Raw genomic sequence first — 19,201 nt, forward strand, 5'->3', positions numbered from 1 at the left:
TAAGCAGTGCACACTGACATATCACTCTCATGGGGTCGACAGTGCACATTGACACTTCACCCACAGAGAGTCCGCAGAGCACATTGATGTATCATGCACACAAGATTAGCAGTGCACATTGATGTATGACTCACTGGGTAGCTGGTTCACACTGACACATCACTCTCTCAGGGTAGACAGTGTACATGGACATATCATGCACCCAGGGTACACGGTGCTCACTGACGTATAACAGACACAGCGTCAGCAGTGCACACTGACATAGCACTCTCACAGGGTAAGCAGTGCACACTGACATATAACCCACAAAGAATCCGCAGAGCACACTGACGTATCACACAGGGTACACAGTGTACACTGACATATCGCGCACACAGGGTCTGCAGTGTACACTGATGTATCACTCACTGGGTCCACAGTGCACACTAAAGTATTACTCACGAGATACACGCTTCACACTGGCATATCACACATGGGGTACACAGTGCATACTGACATATTACTCACACGGGGTATACAGTGCACATTGTCATATCACTCACACGGGGTTCACAGTGCACACTGACATCACACGGGGTTCACAGTGCACACTCACATATCACTCTCACAGGGTACGCAATGCACACTCACATATCACTCTCACAGGGTCCGCTGTGCACACTGACATATCACACATGGGGTATGTGGTGCACACGAACATATCACTCTCACAGGGTACGCAATGCACACTCACATATCACTCTCACAGGGTCCGCGGTGCACACTGACATATCACACATGGGGTATGTGGTGCACACGAACATATCACTCACAATGGGTACACATTGCACACTGACATATCACACATAGGGTCTGCAGTGCACACTGACATATCACTCACACAGGGTCAACAATCCTCAGAAAGGTTTGGCAGTACTCATTGCTACACCCTGCAGAAAATGTTAGTCATGCCATCTGTCACACCCCTCACACAGGGTCAAAATTGTATCTGCTGATAGTTTGAGAATTTCATTAAGAAAAAGTGAAAGATGCGTTTTAAAATTGTGTTACAATAGCGTGTGCTGCAGTGCACACATATCTGCAAAAGCATAAACATTCAGCATTGGAAATGGTAGGTGTGCATGGACCAGACGGGACTGATTGTCACCCCGTATCTGTTTACCAGACTAAAAGGAAGATTGCTCTTTACCTTGGAACTCTCAGTAATGGTCCCGTTGGTCACAGTTTAGCAGTCCATACAGAAACCACAAAGTGAAGCTAATATTTACATTAAGCTTCCATCATAAACTGGTCTCAAGTGGGGGAAGGAGGGAGGGAGGGGAGGGGAGGGGAGGGGCGGGGCGGGGGGGGGTCACATTAAACTTGGCAAAATCTAGGAGCACAATAATTTTTGATTGGCAGGCAACATCATCTCGCGATTTCACCATTGCTGACTCTGCCTGAGGAATTTGTCATGTCACTGAATATGTCAGAGGTCAAAGGTCATCCACCCCTTAAACGCCAGTGGAGGGCAGGGTTGGTGTGGCTGATTAGAGCAACAATTGAGAGAAGGATCCACAACTGTATCTCGGCGGCTAATCACATTTGCCTGTCTGTTGTTGGTTTTATATATACAGATATATACACAGACACACACACACCTTCAGAGAGGGGACATGCACTAAAACTGTAGGGAATGGGACACACACTAACACATAATGTGTAATTGCCACCTAGCCATGCTCATTGAAAGGCAAAAATTGTGACAAGATTCCTTGAAGGATATACAAAGGATTATGCAAAAAAAGAAAGGAACATCAAACACATTCACGGATTAGTCACAAACTAAGTTGTGCTAGGCATTTAGAAAAAGAGAGAACACCTCAAGAATGGCACTAGTCCAAGGCAGTGAGGAATATCTATGTTGTTTTCACTCTCCACTGTTCTGGGAGTCCACAGCAAGGCCTCAGCCTACTGAAGTAGAACAGGGAAATAACCATCTTTAATCATTGCCCACGACACCTTCTTCTAAATAATTTCTATAGACAAATCGAGTGGGAGGCCTCGGGTCTAGGTCTGGTTGGGTGTCATCCTTATCTGTGCACCTGAAAAACAAGCCACCCTTGTTCCCACACAAATAACATTTTCCCGAATGGTTTCCACTGTCTGCTGAAGTCAAGGGTCTTCCTCTCCAATTGATACTGAGAGACGCATGGCTACAGCCAGATGATCAGTCAAGCCAGCTAGCTGGGTGACAAAGCTGAACTCTTCCACTTCCTGCACAGAAAGAGATAACAGGTGTCGGTGTTATGGTGATCAACAAATGTTACAAACCCTATAGATTTTACCTGTTCATCTTTTGTTGGCACATCACACATCAAGTACTTCACTGATTTGTGATGCCCCCAGTTATGTTTTTGTGTCTTTTCATCTTATATAGTGTAGAACTCTGACACTGTTGCCTTGGGTCCGTGGGATCTCGGTAACATAGAACATAGAAACAATACAGCACAAACAGGCCCTTCGGCCCACAAGTTGCGCCGGTCATGTCCCTACCTACATAGGCTTATATATAGGCTTACCTATAACCCTCAATCCTATTAAGTCCCATGTACTCATCCAGAAGTCCCTTAAAAGACCATATCGAGTTTGCCTCCACCACCACTGATGGCAGCCGATTCCACTCACCCACCACCCTCTGAGTGAACAACTTACCCCTGACATCTCCTCTGTACCTACCTACTCCCCAGCACCTTGAACCTTGTCCTCTCGTAGCAGCCATTTCAGCCCTGGGAAAAAGCCTCCGAGAATCCACCCGATCTATACCTCTCAACATCTTGTATACCTCTATCAGGTCACCTCTCATCCTACGTCTCTCCAAGGAGAAAAGACCGCGCTCCCTCAGCCTATCCTCATAAGGCATGCCAACCAATCCAGGCAACATCCTTGTAAATCTTCTCTGCACCCTTTCAATCATTTCCACATCCCTCCTGTAATGAGGCGACCAGAACTGAGCACAGTACTCCAAGTGAGGTCTGACAAGGGTCTTAAAAAGCTGCATCATTATCTCCTGACTCCTAAACTCAATCCCTCGATTGATGAAGGCCAGCACACCATACGCCATCTTAACCACCTCCTCTACCTGCGAGGCCGATTTAAGAGTCCTATGGACCCGGACCCCAAGGTCCTTCTGATCCTCTACACTGCTAAGAGTCTTACCCTTGATATTATACTCCTTCATCCCATTTGACCTGCCAAAATGGACCACTACACATTTATCCGGGTTGAAGTCCATCTGCCACTTCTCCATCCAGTCTTGCATCCTATCTATGTCACGCTGCAGCTTCTGACATCCCTCCAACCTATCCACAACACCACCAACCTTCGTGTCGTCGGCAAACCTACCAACCCATCCCTCCACTTCCTCATCCAGGTGATTTATGAAAATGACAAACAACAAGGGTCCCAGAACAGATCCCTGGGGCACTCCACTGGTGACCGACCTCCATTCAGAAAAAGACCTATCTACAACCACTCTCTGCCTTCTGCAGGCAAGCCAGTTCTGAATCCACAAGGCAACAGCCCTTGGATCCCATGCCCTCTCACTTTCTCGAGAAGTCTTGCATGGGGGACCTTATCGAATGCCTTGCTGAAGTCCATGTAAACCACATCTACCGCTTTTCCTTCGTCAATGTGTTGAGTCACATTTTCAAAGAACTCCATCAGGCTCGTAAGGCACGATTTGCCTTTGACAAAGCCGTGCTGACTACTTTTGAGCAGACTAAACTTCTCTAAATGTTTATAAATCCTGTCCCTCAGGATCTTCTCCATCAACTTACCAACCACTGAGGTTAGACTCACCGATTGGTAATTTCCTGGGCTATCCCTATTCCCTTTCTTGAATATAGGAACAACATCCGCAATCCTCCAATCCTCCGGAACCTCTCCCGTCTCCATCGATGACGCAAAGATCATCGCCAGAGGCTCTGCAATCTCTTCCCTCACCTCCCACAGTAACCTGGGGTACATCCCATCCGGTTCTGGCAACTTATCTATCTTGATGCTATTCAAAATTTCCAACACATCCTCTTTCTTAATGTCCACATACTCCATCTTTTCAGTCCACCTCAATCCTGTAGTACAACCACCCAGGTCTTTTTCCACCGTGAATACCGAGGTAAAATATTCATTAAGCACCTCTGCTATTCCGGTTCTGTACAGACTTTCTCACCTTCACCTTTTATAGGTCCTATTCCTTCACATCTCATCCTTTTACTCTTCACATATAGAACGCCTTCGGGTTCTCCTTAATCTTACCTGCCAAGGCCTTCTCGTGACCCCTTCTGGCTCTCCTAATTTCTTCCTTAAGTCCCTTCCTACAAGCCGTATACTCACCTAGATCCCTATCATCGCCTAGCACTCTGAACCTTTTGTACGCTTTCCTTTTCTTTTTGACTGGGTTCAGCGCAGCTTTCGTGCACCACGGTTCCCGTAACCTACCAACACCTCCCTGTCTCATCGGAACGTTGTCATGCAGAACTCCAGACAAACATTCCTTGAAAATCTGCCACCTTACTTCGGTACTTTTCCTTGAGAATGCCTCCTTCCAATTTACGCCTCTAATCTCCTGCCTGATGGCTTCATATTTCCCCTTACTCCAGATAAACACTTTCCTAGCTTGCCTGATCCTATCTCTTTCCAATGCTAGCATAAAGGAGATAGAGTTATGATCACTATCCCCAAGATGCTCCTCTACTGAGAGATCCGACACCTGTCCAGGCTCATTTGCCAGTACCAGGTCGAGTACAGCCTCTCCTCTTGTAGGCTTATCCACATGCTGTGTCAGGAAACCCTCCTGATCATACCTCACAAACTCCTCCCCATCCAAACCCCTTACCCTAACAGCTCAGTAACAGCTCAGTAAAGTTGCTAATAATAAACAGCCTTTGTACAAAATGCTTCAGCTACTGTAACTATTCTCAAAAAGCAGTTGGGCATCACAACATCAGACTTTAAGTGAGCTAGTGAATATATAATAAGGGAATGAGTGAAGAGAAATGTTTTTATCCAATGTGTTAAATGGAGTGCACCATCTGAAAGGGTAATGGAAATAAATTTCTTGGTCACTTTCAAAAGGCAATTGGAAAAGGAAAAGCAATTACAGGGGTGTGGGAAAAGTTTAGGGCAGTGAGACTATTTCAATAACTCTTTCAAGGAACAGGCACAAAGAGTTTCTCTGCTGTGAGATTCCAAGATACATATTTATAATGGATAGACTAAGCAACTCCAGGAAAGGAAATAATAAAGAGACCCTCCTCTGGCAGATCTCGTCAACCAATGGTTTGTGTCTTGGTGGTCAACTCTGTGCTAAGCATCACCTGCCTGTGGCTGAGGAGCCCCAGTCTGGCAGGATCGTCAATGCTGCACGTGTCGTAGATAACAACAGTGGTTGAGAAGGTATCGGATTCACTGGCCTTTATTTTCTCTAGAGCCCTCTTAGCCTGAGCTTTCAGTTTCTCTTTCCTCTTCTGATGCCCCTCTGAGCAGTCAGCCTCCAGGGGTGATGGCCATCAGTGGCAGTCCTCCAGTTGTCAGGATCGGTTTCTGCCATCTTTATGTCTCAGTTGCAGGTATCCTTGTAGCTGAGGTATGGATGTTCAGCACGTCATGACCCAGAGGCCAGTTCACCTTAATGAAGGTCTTTGGGTACTCAGCTATCATCCATCCAAGCAAAATACTATGGATGCTAGATATCTTAAATAAAAACAGAAAGTACTGGAAAAGCTCAGCAGGTCTGGCAGTATCTGTAGAGAGAGAAACGGAGTTAATGTTTCAAATCCAATGTGACTCTACTTTGGACCTGAAGAGGCAGAAATATGGTGGGTTTTATGCTGTTGAAAAGGGAGGAGGATTAGATGGAGCAGAAAGGGAAGGTCAAGAATAGGTTAGGGGGGGTCAGGGAAATTAATTTACAATGGTGTCATCGACCAAAAGACAAAGAGTGTGGGAATGGTAGTTGTAAAGGACCAAATCATCTTAAGGGCAATTAGGAATGGACATTAAATGCTGGTCTAGTCAGCAAAGCTCACACCCCTTGAATAAAAAAAATCATGGATCCAGAGTAGGTTTAATAGCAGAATAAAATTCAACTCTGTTTCAAAGCAAAATAGTAGAAGATGTAGGCTGGCACTAGGGGATAATAAAAAATGGTGAGGACAATCAGAACCCTATTGTGGCTCTGGGAGGGGTAGAATGATGTTACCACCAAATGCATCATCCTCTCCCTGTTCCCTCCACTACACCCTAGTCCACTCCTCTATCACCACCAACATCTCATTTCCTTCCTACAGCACTTTCCATGTTATCACAGAAGACATAAAACTTCCTCCCTCCAAGGCCCTAAACATATCTTTCAAGTGAAGCAGTGATTTATGTATACTTCTTTCGATTTTTTTCTGCTATTAACATATTCTGCTATTTTGCTTTCAAACAGCAATGACCTTTATTCTGTTTTCAACACCTACCCCGGGCCAATGTTTTGTTCGTTTACTGCTACCTTTCCCCCTCTTTTTATCTTTTGTTCTATGTCAATTGTAATTTAATCTCCCTCACCCTCTAACGTATCCCTGACCTTCTCTTTTTTCTCCTCTTGATCCTCCCTCCTGTTCAACAGCATAACAACTATTACATTTCTGTCTTTTTTCCATTCTTAAGAAGAGTGATATTGAACTCAAAATGATTAACACACTTTTTCTCCTCCAGATGCTGACAGACCTGCTGAGTTTTTCCAGCGCTTTTATTTTTAGCCATTCAATAAATGGTGACTGAGCCAGTGTAATCGTTGCTGGCTTAGTAGTGAGTATATACTGACGGTATTGGCATGTTCCAAGACCTCTGAGTTGCTGACCATGTCCCACTAAGAGATGCCGAGGATACCACTATGTTCAATAGCTGCAATTGCTTCTTTGTCCAGATTCGTCTATGTCCCCTGTATCATGTTTCCTATGGGAATTATTCACCCCTCTCCTGCAAGATCATGGAATGATACAGCACAGAGGGGTTCATTTGACCCAAGGCCAATGCTTCAAAAAAGATATCCAAATTAGTCTCATTCCCCTGCCCTTTCTCCATAGGCTGTGGAATTCTCGCTTATTCCAATTTGAGATGGTGGCATCCACTGCAACTGCTAATGGATCTTTTCTGCAGTTTCCCTGTCAGGTGGGGGAGGGTTGTGCGAACCATACCACTTTCCAGTCAGGGTTGAGGCCTTCTTCAGAGTAGAGCGCATAGTCGATCCTCCGCCCACAGTTTTTGAGCGGTACCTTTCTCCCCTTTGGACAAGACGGATTGTTCTTGTTGTTGGAGAAGACCAGGTACTCCCTGCGCCCCTCTTCACTCTCCAGTACCCTGTGAAGAAGGTGAAAGGTTATGGTTCAGTCTGATCTCTTGTTGTAGTTGAGTCTTCTCTAAGTCTGATGCTGCTGGAATTAAGTAACGCTCACTGAAAATGTTTTCTGTGCAGTTGTGTATCTTGTAAAATAAATCCATTTGTTTATAAAGGCAAAATACTGTGGATGTTGGAATCTGAAACAAAAACAGAAAATGCTGGAAAATCTCAGCAGGTCTGACAGCATCTGTGGAGAGAGTTATGTGAAGGGTCATCCAGACTCGAAACATTGGTTCTATTCTCTCTCTACAGATGCTGTCAGACCTGTTGAGATTTTCCAGCATTTTCTGTTTTTGAAACCCATTTGTTGGTTTGCATTTGGCCTTTTTGGACTTTATCCTACTGTTTATCCTCCTGCCCTCTGCAAGAGAGGAGAAACATGTATGGGGACACTTGGATTAGCAGAGCCACAGACAAAGAGTATGTGCTACAGTCCCTGGGTCGTGGAATCGTGTAACTGGATAGTGGACAATAAAGGTTACTCATGGTAAGGTGACATGAGGCCCATTTACCTGAAGTACTATCTAGTACAGGACCAAAATTTACTACAGGTGGTCACAGTAACAATATGGTCACTCAGTGTGGTCAATATACAACCAATATAGTTGTGACTGGAATTTTGTGTACAGTTCTGGTTGCCACATTACAGGAAGGACACAATTGCTCTGGAGAAAGTGCAGGGGAGATTTACAAGAATGTTGCCAGGGCTTGAAAATTGCAGCTATGAGAAAAGATTGGATAGGACAGGGGTTGTTTTCCTTAGAACAGAGGAGGCGGAGGGGTGACTTAATTGAGGTGTGCAGGATTATGAGGGGCCTACATAGAGTAGACAGGAAAGGCCTGATTCACCTAGCGGAGAGGTCAATTGTCAAGTGGCACAGATTTAAGGTGACTGGCAGAAGGATCAGAGGGGACATGAGAAAAAACTTCTTCATCCAAATGATGTTGGGCGTCTGGAATTTGCTGCCTGGTTTCGTGGTGAAAGCAGAAACCTGGATCTGCACCTGAAATGCTGTAACCTGTAAGGCTTTGGACCAGGAGTTGGAAGGTGGGATTAGAAAGAACAGCTAATTTTTATTTTTCATATAGCGCAGACACTATGGGCTGAATGGCCTCTTTCTGTGCCATAACATTTTTCTATGGCATTGGTTCCCCTTTACCTGCCCTACTAGTTACACCCTCAAACACTCAAAAACTGCTTTGTTAAGACTTTATTAATAATAGATTCCAATATTTTCCTGACAACTGAAGCCAGGCTAATTGGCCTGTAGTTCCCTGTTTTCTCTCTACCTCCTTTATTGAATAACGATGTTATATTTGCTAACTTCAAATCATTGGGACCATTCTAGAATTCAGGGAATTTTGGAAACTCATAACCAGCACAACCACTACCCTTTCAGATACGTCTGTGAGAACTCTAGAATTTGGCCATCACATCCTGGAATTTGTCAGCTATTTTCTATACTGATATTAATTATCTTAAGCTCCTTACTCTTTTTGACCCCTTGATCACTCTCTCTTTCTGGTGTGTAATTTGTGTCTTATACTGTGAAGTAATTTGGAAAGCCAATAGAATGTTATTGTTTATTGTGGGAGGAATTGATGACAAAAAGTAGGGAGGTTGTGCTTCAATTGTACAGGGCATTGATGAGACAACATCTGGAGTAATGTGTACCTTATTGGTCACCTTATTTAAAGAAAGATGAAAATGCATTAAAGCAGTTCAGAGATGGTTTACTAGACCAATACCAGAAAGTGGTCTGTTGTCTTATGAGGAAAGGCTGGAATGGTTAGATTTGTATCCGCTAGAGTTTAGAAGACAAATGGGCAACTTGATTGAGATCTTTAAGATCCTGAAATGTATTGACAGGTTGGATGTGGAGAGGCTGTTTCCACATGTCGGAGAATCTCGAACTAGGGGTCACTGTTTAAAAATAAGGGGTTGCTCATTTAAGACAGAGATGAGGACTAGTTTTTCTCTCTCAGACGGTCGTGAGCTTCTGGAACTCCCTTCCTCACAAGGCAATGGAAGCCTTGGACTTTCTGTTCCCACTCTTGTAAGATAGGTTCAGCAACGGGGGCAGAAAATTACACAAAAACTGTGAAACTCGCGTTTTACGTTGGCATAAACGAGTGTCGATGATTGTCCCTCCTGTCACGACGGAGTGCATTTCCCAATGTTCAACATTGGGAACATCATTTGAATACATTATCATATCATTATCAGGTCTCTACCCCTGAATCATTCCCCTGTCCTTCCCATAAGTAAATCCAACCATGACGGTGTGATGGCAGAACAGTGTGAACCTTGACTGGCTTCCCAAGGTGTGCACCTGGTGAACAGACCTTCCAAATAAGTGCAGAGCTTAGGGAGGAGACAGTCATGCCTGGGCACAGTCCCCTGGCATTGCACAGGTACTGTGCCCAGGCAATGCTCAGGCAGTGCCATGGGACAGTGCCAGGTGGCAGTGCAGATGTTGGGGTGGGGGGGAAGAAGGTTCCAGGGTGAACTGCTTTGCTCTCTCTGTGCTGGGATGGTCTTTAAAAGCGGTGACCCGATCTTTACCTGTCTAAGTTGTTGGTGGGGCAGGTGCCCCGCCAGCAATACATCATGGGCTTTGCCAATTTTGGGAAAATCTTATCCTTTAAATATTTTTAGGCTGAGGTGGATAGATTCTTGATTAACAAGGGAGTGAAAGGTTATTGGGGGTAGACAGGAATGTGGGATTGAAGTTCCAATCAGATCAGCCATAATCTTATTGAATGGTGGAGCAGGCTCAAGGGCCGAGTGGTCTGCTCCTGCTCCTAATTCATATGTTTGTGTGACACAATTTTTTTTCCAGCCTCATTCCCCACAATAATTTCTCCTGTCCCTCTAAGGAACCAATGCGAATTTCAGCTATTCACAGAATCACAGAATTGTTAAAGTGCTGAAGGAGGCCATTTGGCCCATTTAGTCTGCACAGCCTCTCTGAATGAGCAATTCACCTAGTGCCATACCCCTGCTTTATGCCCAGAAAGCTTGGACATTCTTCCTTTTCTAATAACAGGCTAATTCCCTTCTGAATGCCTTGATTGAACCTGCCTCCACCATGCTCCTAGATAGTGTTGACTAATACTTGGAATTGGCGGGTTGTCTTATGAGAAAAAGCTGGAATGGTTATTATATTCGCTGGAATTTAGAAGAGTAAGAGGCGACTTGACTGAAATGCATAAGATCCTGAGGGGACTTGACAGGGTGGATGTGGAAAGGATGAAAGGATGTTTCCTCTTCTGGGAGAATCTAGAACGAGAGGTCACTGTTTAAAAATAGGGGGTCGCCCTTTTAAGACACACATAAGGAGAAATTGTTTCTCTCAGAGGGTCGTGAGTCTTTGGAACTCTGTTCCTCAAAAGGCAATGGAGGCAGAATATTTGAATATTTTTATGGCAGAGGTAGATTGATTCCTGATAAACAAGGGAGTTGAAGGTTATTGTGGGTAGGCAGGTATGTGGAGTTGAGGTTACAATCAGATCAGCGATTCTTACTGAGTGGCAGAGCAGGTTCAAAGGGCTGAGTGGCCTACTCCTGCTCCTAATTCATATGTTTGTATGTCCATAGTGCATTCCAGACCTTAAACCACTTGCTGCATGAAAAAGTTTTTCCTCATGTTACCTTTGCTTCTTATGCCAATTATTTTGAACCTGTGCCCTCTCAATCTCCATCTTCTTTATAAGTGGGAACAGTTTCTCCCTATCCACTTTGTCCAGCCATAGAACCATAGAAACCCGACAGTGCAGAAAGAGGTCATTTGGCCCATTGAGTCTGCAACGACCACAATCCCACCCAGGCCCTACCCCCATATCCCTACATATTTACCCACTAACCCCTCTAACCTACGCAGTTCAGGACACTAAGGGGCAATTTTAGCACGGCCAATCAACCTAACCCACACATCTTTGGACTGTGGGAGGAAACCGGAGTACCTGGAGGAAACCCACGCAGACACGAGGAGAATGTGCAAACTCCAGACAGTGACCCAAGCTATGAAGCAGCAGTGCCAACCACTGTGCTACCGTGCCGCCCCTCATGATTTTTAATTATCTCTATCAAATCTCATATCAGCCTTCTCTTCTCCAAGGATAACAGTTCCAACTTCTCCAATCTATCTCCATCATTGAATTTCCTCATCCCTCACCTTTGGAATACTTGCAAAAACCCTTAGAAACCTGTTTTCATGCTCCTGGCTAATTTACTATCATTTACAATTTTCCCTTTTTACCAACTGTTTGGTCACACTTTCTTGCCATAGCTTTTAATTCCACAGGAACTGTATTTAGCCAATCACCTCTGACCATGTCCTGCCATCAGAGAATTTTCTGATGGCAGGAATGGAATTGGAAAGGCTGTCCGTCCCAAGGAATTGGGCAGTCAATTTCCAGAAATAAAAGCTTAATTTAACAAGATAGTTGACATTTTGTGGATCAACCTTGCTGCATGAGGATGCTGCAAACTAAATGATGATGTCTTCTCAGCAGCAGATGGTTTTTTTAAAGCAAAGAGAGGGCCATGGGTAGGAAAGGACATTGTGTGGCCCCAGTGATCTTCCTGGAGTGGTTTTCCCTGAGCAATTTTTCTTTAAAATCTTTTTGCATACTTTCTGTAGACTATAGGGTCCCTGCCTACCCCAGAAGTGACCACCCCTCCTGGTGCTGTTGCTGAGATTGCTGAGCTACCTGCCCTCCGATTGGGCTGGCAACTCTTGGGAACCAGCTGACGTCCTTAATAGGGTAGCTTGTATTTATTTGTCTTCCAGTTGAAAAGTTCAGAGGAACATTCCATCAGCCGTATGTGCATGCTAGCAGCATACATTTCCTGCCAATGTTAGGTCATCTGCCCATTTGGCAAAATTCAGGCCCATGTCTCTGCAATGATTAGATGTAAAATATTTATCTCTATTTGTGCTGCTGGTCCATGTTCATCTATCTTATTACAAATGCTTTGTGCATTCAGATAGTGAGCCTTTAATTTTATGTTTTTGCTATTATTCTTTGCATGGACCTTATTTGCTGATGCACTATTACTGTTAAACTCTGTCCCTGCCTGTCCCACTCCATTTGACTTGACACAAATTGCTGCACCATCTTATTGCCCCAACTTTTCTCTTTATTGTGAGCAGTACTGGAGCTAATACAAGAGGTCACTGTTAGTCTGATCAGTACTGGAATTCATACAGTCGTCCTTCAATGTGATCAGTACAGGAGCTGATAACAGTGGCCACTATTAGTGTGATCCCATGTAAGAAATGATACAATGGTCATTGTTGGTGTGGTCAGTATAGGAACTGATACTGTGGTCACTCACTTTGGTCAGTTGAGGAACTGATACAACGGTCACTGTGTGGGCTGTACAGCAAACAATATAGTATTATTGTCAATGTGGTCAGCAGTGTAAAACAGACATTGATGATGTGAAGCTTCCTGCTATTAGCTTTTCCCCTATACTGAGAAAAGGTGATCTCCAAAACAGAAAATCTTGAGAAAGGGAGTGAAGGCAGGGCACTTACTTTTGCAGATTATCTGGTGTGATGGTGTCTTCATCATATAGTCCCTCTGGGTCCATTAAAGTACCTATCACACAGACACATTTCATGTATTACAGGTTTGATAGCAAACACAAACCACTCAGAATAAACACATGGCAGAGAGCTCAGTGACAAGGGATTAAACATTCTGAAACAGGATGGATTCTGACAGACTGAAAAAAACATATTGTAGCTGCAAGAGCAGGTCAGAGGCTGGGAATTCTTTGGCAAGTAACTCACCTCCTGACTCCCCAAAGCCTGTCCATCATCTACAAGGCACTGGTCAGAAATGTGAGGAATGATGCCTCTTCACAGTCTCTAATTTCTGCCATGGATTTCATGGATTTTTTGGACTGCAGCGGTTCAAGGAAGGGCTCATTACCACCCCCTCATGTGCAATTAGCAATAGGCAACAAATGCTGGTTTCCAGTGATGCTCACATTCCACGAATGAATGAAAAAAAAACTGTGCTTTATTTTTACAAGATCTTGTTTCTCAGAGATGTTGGTATAAGAGACCAGGGCCTCAGATCTAGGAACTGAGGCACTTGCACATTCTTAGTTTAGATTGATAGGTTCCTCATTATTTGAATTGTACCCACTTGTGCCCCTTTTGACCCATTAGCCCCACCTACATTACCAATGCATGTTGAAGTTTGCTATTCCTCATTACATTGAAGCTCAGCTTATTTACCTCCTAACTGTTGTTAAATCACATCACATTCATGGCACATTTCCCACACTTCATAAATACAAACAGACTTCTGTTACAGCTTGGAGTCAGAGTGACACCAGGGGCAGGATCCCAGTGTGCACAACATGATCCCCATGTCGCTCACTGATCCCCATGTCGCTCACCCTCACTGAGCCCCATGTCCCTCACTGATCCCCCTGTCGCTCACCCTTTCTGAGCCCCATGTCCCTCACTGATTCCCCCTGTCGCTCACCCTCACTGAGCCCCATGTCTCTCACCCTCGCTGAGCCCTATGTCTCTCACTGAGCCTCATGTCCCTCACTGAGTCCCATGTCTTTCACTGATCCCCATGTCACTCACCCTCACTGAGCCCCATGTCTCTCACCCTCACTGAACCCCATATCTTTCACTGATCCCCATGTCTCTCACCCTCACTGATCCCCATGGCTCTCACCCTCACTGAGCCCCATGTCCCTCACTGATCCCCATGTCTCTCACCCTCGCTGAGCCCTATGTCTCTCACCCTCACTGAGCCCCATGTCCCTCACTGAGCCCCATGTCTCTCACTGATCCCCATGTCTCTCACCCTCATTGATCCCCATGTCTCTCACCCTCACTGAACCCCATGTTTCTCACCCTCACTGAGCCCCATGTCCCTCACTGATCCCCATGTCTCTCACCCTCACTGATCCCCATGTCCCTCACTGATCCCCATGTCTCTCACCCTCATTGATCCCCATGTCTCTCACCCTCACTGAGCCCCATGTCCCTCACTGATCCCCATGTCTCTCACTCTCATTGATCCCCATGTCTCTCACCCTCACTGAACCCCATGTTTCTCACCCTCACTGAGCCCCATGTCTCTCACCCTCACTAAGCCCATGCACCTCACCCTCACTGATCTCCATATCTCTCACTGAGCCCCATGTCCCTCACTGAGCCCCATGTCTCTCACCCTCACTGAGCCCCATGTCTCTCACCCTCACTAAGCCCCATGTCTCTCACCCTCACTGAGCCCCATGTCTCTCACCCTCACTGAGCCCCATGTCTCTCACCCTCACTGATCCCCATGTCCCTCACTGATCCCCATGTCTCTCACCCTCATTGATCCCCATGTCTCTCACCCTCACTGAGCCCCATGTCCCTCACTGATCCCCATGTCTCTCACTCTCATTGATCCCCATGTCTCTCACCCTCACTGAACCCCATGTTTCTCACCCTCACTGAGCCCCATGTCTCTCACCCTCACTAAGCCCATGCACCTCACCCTCACTGATCTCCATATCTCTCACTGAGCCCCATGTCCCTCACTGAGCCCCATGTCTCTCACCCTCACTGAGCCCCATGTCTCTCACCCTCACTAAGCCCCATGTCTCTCACCCTCACTGAGCCCCATGTCTCTCACCCTCACTGAGCCCCATGTCTCTCACCCTCACTGAGCCCCATGTCTCTCATCCTCACTCAGTCTCATATCTCTAATCCCTTGCCTTTACTGTAGGGACAGGGCACACTAGATGTTGTTGTGGGATATTCACTCACCGATGACCCAAGGCTGCTCCTCTCCAGGGCCTAAGCGGCAGGGATCCTTGTAATGGGTGAACAGTGAATGTTGCTGTTCCAGCTTGTCTTCTGGAAAATTAAACAGGTCAAGATCACAAGCAGTTTAATATTAGAATGCCTAAAGGGGATCCACCTTCCTGAAGAACTGTTCATTGACTGACTCTATTGTACCATTGCAGACTGGTGACATAGGACCAGATTTTTGTCAAGGAAGCGGGTAGTAGGATTTGGAATTTTCCTCACTCCGCAATCTCATCTCTGTCCTGAAGGAGCCCACCCGCCCGGTTTTCATGTCAGGCAGGTGGGCATGGGCTGAAGACAGGTCTACATTTTAATTGGCAGCAGTATCGGCCAAGAGATTGTTAACTCAAGCTTTGTGTTAACTGGAAAACAAATAACAAGGAACAAGACCAACATTTGACATTAACTGGGAAGAGCTCCTGTATTCCTGGAAGGAATAGGTGAGGTTTCTGGAGCTGGCCAGAAAGAAAAGTAGAAGTGTTACTGAGGACCTTAATCAGGAAACTGTGGAGCAATTCATCATTTTATTGAAATCAGAGAGGAACTGAAGTTAAAGTTAAAATCAAAACCTGATATAACTTTTACTCTGTATGTTCCCTCACTAATGATAACACTCACACCTTGGCCTCATTAATCAGTCCTTTTTCAGAAAGTTGTAGAAATGCCTCTGAGGTTACATGCCATGATTACAATATTCAATTATTTGTAATAAAGGAGTCTCATTATTACCCTCCCTGGGACATATTATCATATGGCTCAATATTAGTAGCTAAAGTCACCTCCTAATCGTCAGGGATACTTGGGAAGAGAGCAGTGACACTGACAGAGAATATTCAAGTTAAACCCAAAACTTGTACCAGTTACTAATGATAGTAATATCCCTAATCTTAATAATATTGCTAATGCTGGAAATGTCCCTAATATTTGTAATCTGTTTTTGTTAATGCCCAATGAGTTTTTATAAATTGCTAGGCAAATCTCAGCCCTTATCCGATCTCTGCTATATCCCTACCATAATCCTAAAGCTGTTCTGTCCCAGCCCTGAACTCGCCCATAGCCTCTCACTATCCTGATTCTATTCCAACACTCTTCCTATCCAGTTCCTGCTCCCACCCTCTTCCAATTCTAATCCTACTCTTTCTTCATCTTGATTCCATCGCTACCCTCACCCTACCCTGATCTCATCATTACCATCTCTCTTTTCAGCCCTACGGCAAAGTGGTCATTGTCTTTAACTAGGATCAGGCTGGGCTCATGTTCTCTCCTCTATGCAAATTGAACATGAAGAAGAGCCACTTGGATGAGACATCAGAATGTGACTCCCCCACCTCCCCACCGAGTGCCTTAAATACGGCAGGGGCAGAGTGGGTTGTGGGGTGGGGATGGAGGAGCTGATGCACAGGTGAGGTGGCTGGGACTGGGGAAATTATTCAAACTTCATGTGTTCAGTAGCTCTCCTCTAGATGGCAGCAAACAACAGTTAGAATACTTCAAACTACTTGGAGCCCTTTTGGCTGGAAATCTGGTGGTGATCCGATGTCAGGGAGCTGACAACACTAAGTTCAGCTACAGTTCAGCCTGGTCTCAAAATCAACCTTCAGAATGAGCACAGATCTAAATAGCCACAGTTGGACTGCTGTATATCTAGGTGTGTCCACAAACACTCTATAATGGAAGTGTGGGGTAGGAGCTGGAATCACATAAGGAATATGGAGAGGGAATGGGGTGTGATGAGGAGAGGGAGAGAGGGACAAGGTGGGTGGGATCCAGTGAGGGATTTTTTGTGTGTAATCTGGGCAGTGTAAGGAGTAATAAAAACAGACAACGTTATAGCAACTTGGGGGGAGTGGGGGGGTGGGGGGTGTGATCACTGGATAGTGATCCACCTGCCTGGATGACTGCAGCTGTAATAACACTCAAGAAGCTCAACGTTCAGGACAAGCAGCCTGCTTGATCAGCGCCCGTCCATCACCGATACAGAATGCCAGCAGCGCATATCACCTGCAAGATGCATTGCAGCAACTACCAAGACTCCTTCAACAGCACCTTCTAAATCCACACTCTCTACCATCTAGAAGTACAAAGGCAGCAGATGCATGAGAACACCACCACGTGGAAGTTCCCCTCCATGCAGCTCACCACTCTGACGGGGCGGCACGGTAGCGCAGTGGTTAGCACTGCTGCTTCACAGCTCCAGGGTCCTGGGTTCGATTCCCGGCTCGGGTCACTGTCTGTGTGGAGTTTGCACGTTCTCCTCGTGTCTGCGTGGGTTTCCTCCGGGTGCTCCGGTTTCCTCCCACAGTCCAAAGATGTGCGGGTTAGGTTGATTGGCCAGGTTAAAAATTGCCCCTTAGAATCCTAAAATGCGTAGGTTAGAGGGATTAGCGGGTAAATATGTGGGGGTAGGGCCTGGGTGGGATTGTGGTCGGTGCAGACTCGATGGGCCGAATGGCCTCCTTCTGCACTGTAGGGTTTCTATGATTCTATTCTATGATTCTGACGTGGAAATATACCACCGTTCCTTCACTGTCACTGGATCAAAATCCCATTGACTGCAGCGGTTCAAGAATGTGGCTCACCAACACCTTCTCAAGGACAGTTAGGAATGTGCAATAAGTGCGGGCTGTGCCAGTGACATTCACATCCCATAAATCAGAAAAAGGTGTGGGGAGGTCACTGGACAGCGATTGGAAGGTGATGGTGAGGTCCTTTGGATAGGAATCAGGCATGGTGGGTGGTGATGGAGGAGGATTCATGAAATAATGACTAGAATGGGGAACTCACTGGGTAATGATTGGACAATGTAGGTCACTGATAGGGATCAGGAGATCAGTGGTCAATGATAGCCTCAGGATATGGTGGGTGATGGTCACTGGATAGATAAGGAGCTGGAAAGGGAATCACTGGAAAGTGTCAGTGAGCATGGTCATTGGATAGTGATTAGAATGTGGAGGGGGTGGTCACTGGATTGTGATGGGATGAATTCTGTCCACAGGGAGGAACTGATCAATGATGGAATTACCTCATCATTAAATTACCTCATCATCATTCGGCGCAACATCGAGGGCCGAAGGGCCTGTACTGCGCTGTAATGTTCTATGTTCTATGTTCTATTACCGAGAAATAATTCAGGGTTGATTTCTGAAAATTGTTTGGTATTAATAAAAATGATAAGTAAAGAATGATAAATAATTAAACTCTTCATTCCTGGATGGTTTATCATCTTGTCCTGTCTGAAGTTCTCTGAAGAAATGCCATGTAGTTTCTTGCTGTATGTAAATTCAGTATTTGAAGATATATTTCAAAAATCATCCAGGCCCCTCTTGCTCCCTCACTATGGACACATCCCCAGCACCCCTGACTCCATCCTCCAAGCTCTTACTGCTGCCAATTCCCAACAGTAATGTTGTCCAATAAAAATCTGATTAGTCACAAGTGTAGTCATGGTGACTCTATTTTTAACCACATGCAAAACTTTCAGGTGAAAATCCCTTCCATTCTCTCAACCATACATTTAAATGTCCTTTCGTGAACCAATCTGCTGTTCTTACCAGCTCGGGCTAACGTGAAACCAGATCCACAGTAATGTTATTTACTCTTAACAGCCCTCTAATCTGGTATAGCAAGCCACTCAGTTGTGTCAAACTGCTACAGAAAAGTCAAATAAGAAAAAAAGCAGATGGACAACCAGCATCGACCTTGGCAAAAACATTGGCTGCAAAGTCCTCCTCACTAACATCTGGAGACATGTGCCAAAATTAATTGAGCTGTCCCATCTTCAGCCAGAAATGCCAAGAGGATGATACATCTCATCCTCCTCCCGAGGTTCCCAGGATCACTGATACCATAAGAACATAAGAAATAGAAACAGGAGTAGATCACATGGGCCATCAGGCCTGCTCTGCTATTCAATCCAAGTATGGCTGCTCTTCTGCAT

General features: G+C 45.4%; 1 protein-coding gene across 1 annotated transcript in view; it reads right to left on the reverse strand.

The window, feature by feature from the left end:
* Positions 1-1,996: 1,996 nt before the first annotated feature.
* Positions 1,997-19,201, reverse strand: part of smpd3 (sphingomyelin phosphodiesterase 3) — a 66,417-nt gene continuing 49,212 nt past the window's right edge. Inside the window, exons 4-7 of the mRNA XM_078210284.1 lie at positions 15,223-15,312; positions 12,973-13,036; positions 7,224-7,386; positions 1,997-2,256 (exon numbers count right to left, since the gene is read on the reverse strand). Coding sequence (XP_078066410.1) covers positions 2,155-2,256; positions 7,224-7,386; positions 12,973-13,036; positions 15,223-15,312 — 419 coding nt within the window. The 3' untranslated portion in view covers positions 1,997-2,154. The remainder of the gene's footprint in view (positions 2,257-7,223; positions 7,387-12,972; positions 13,037-15,222; positions 15,313-19,201) is intronic.

Source organism: Mustelus asterias, chromosome 4, assembly GCF_964213995.1.
Source record: "Mustelus asterias chromosome 4, sMusAst1.hap1.1, whole genome shotgun sequence".
Taxonomy (NCBI): domain Eukaryota; kingdom Metazoa; phylum Chordata; class Chondrichthyes; order Carcharhiniformes; family Triakidae; genus Mustelus; species Mustelus asterias.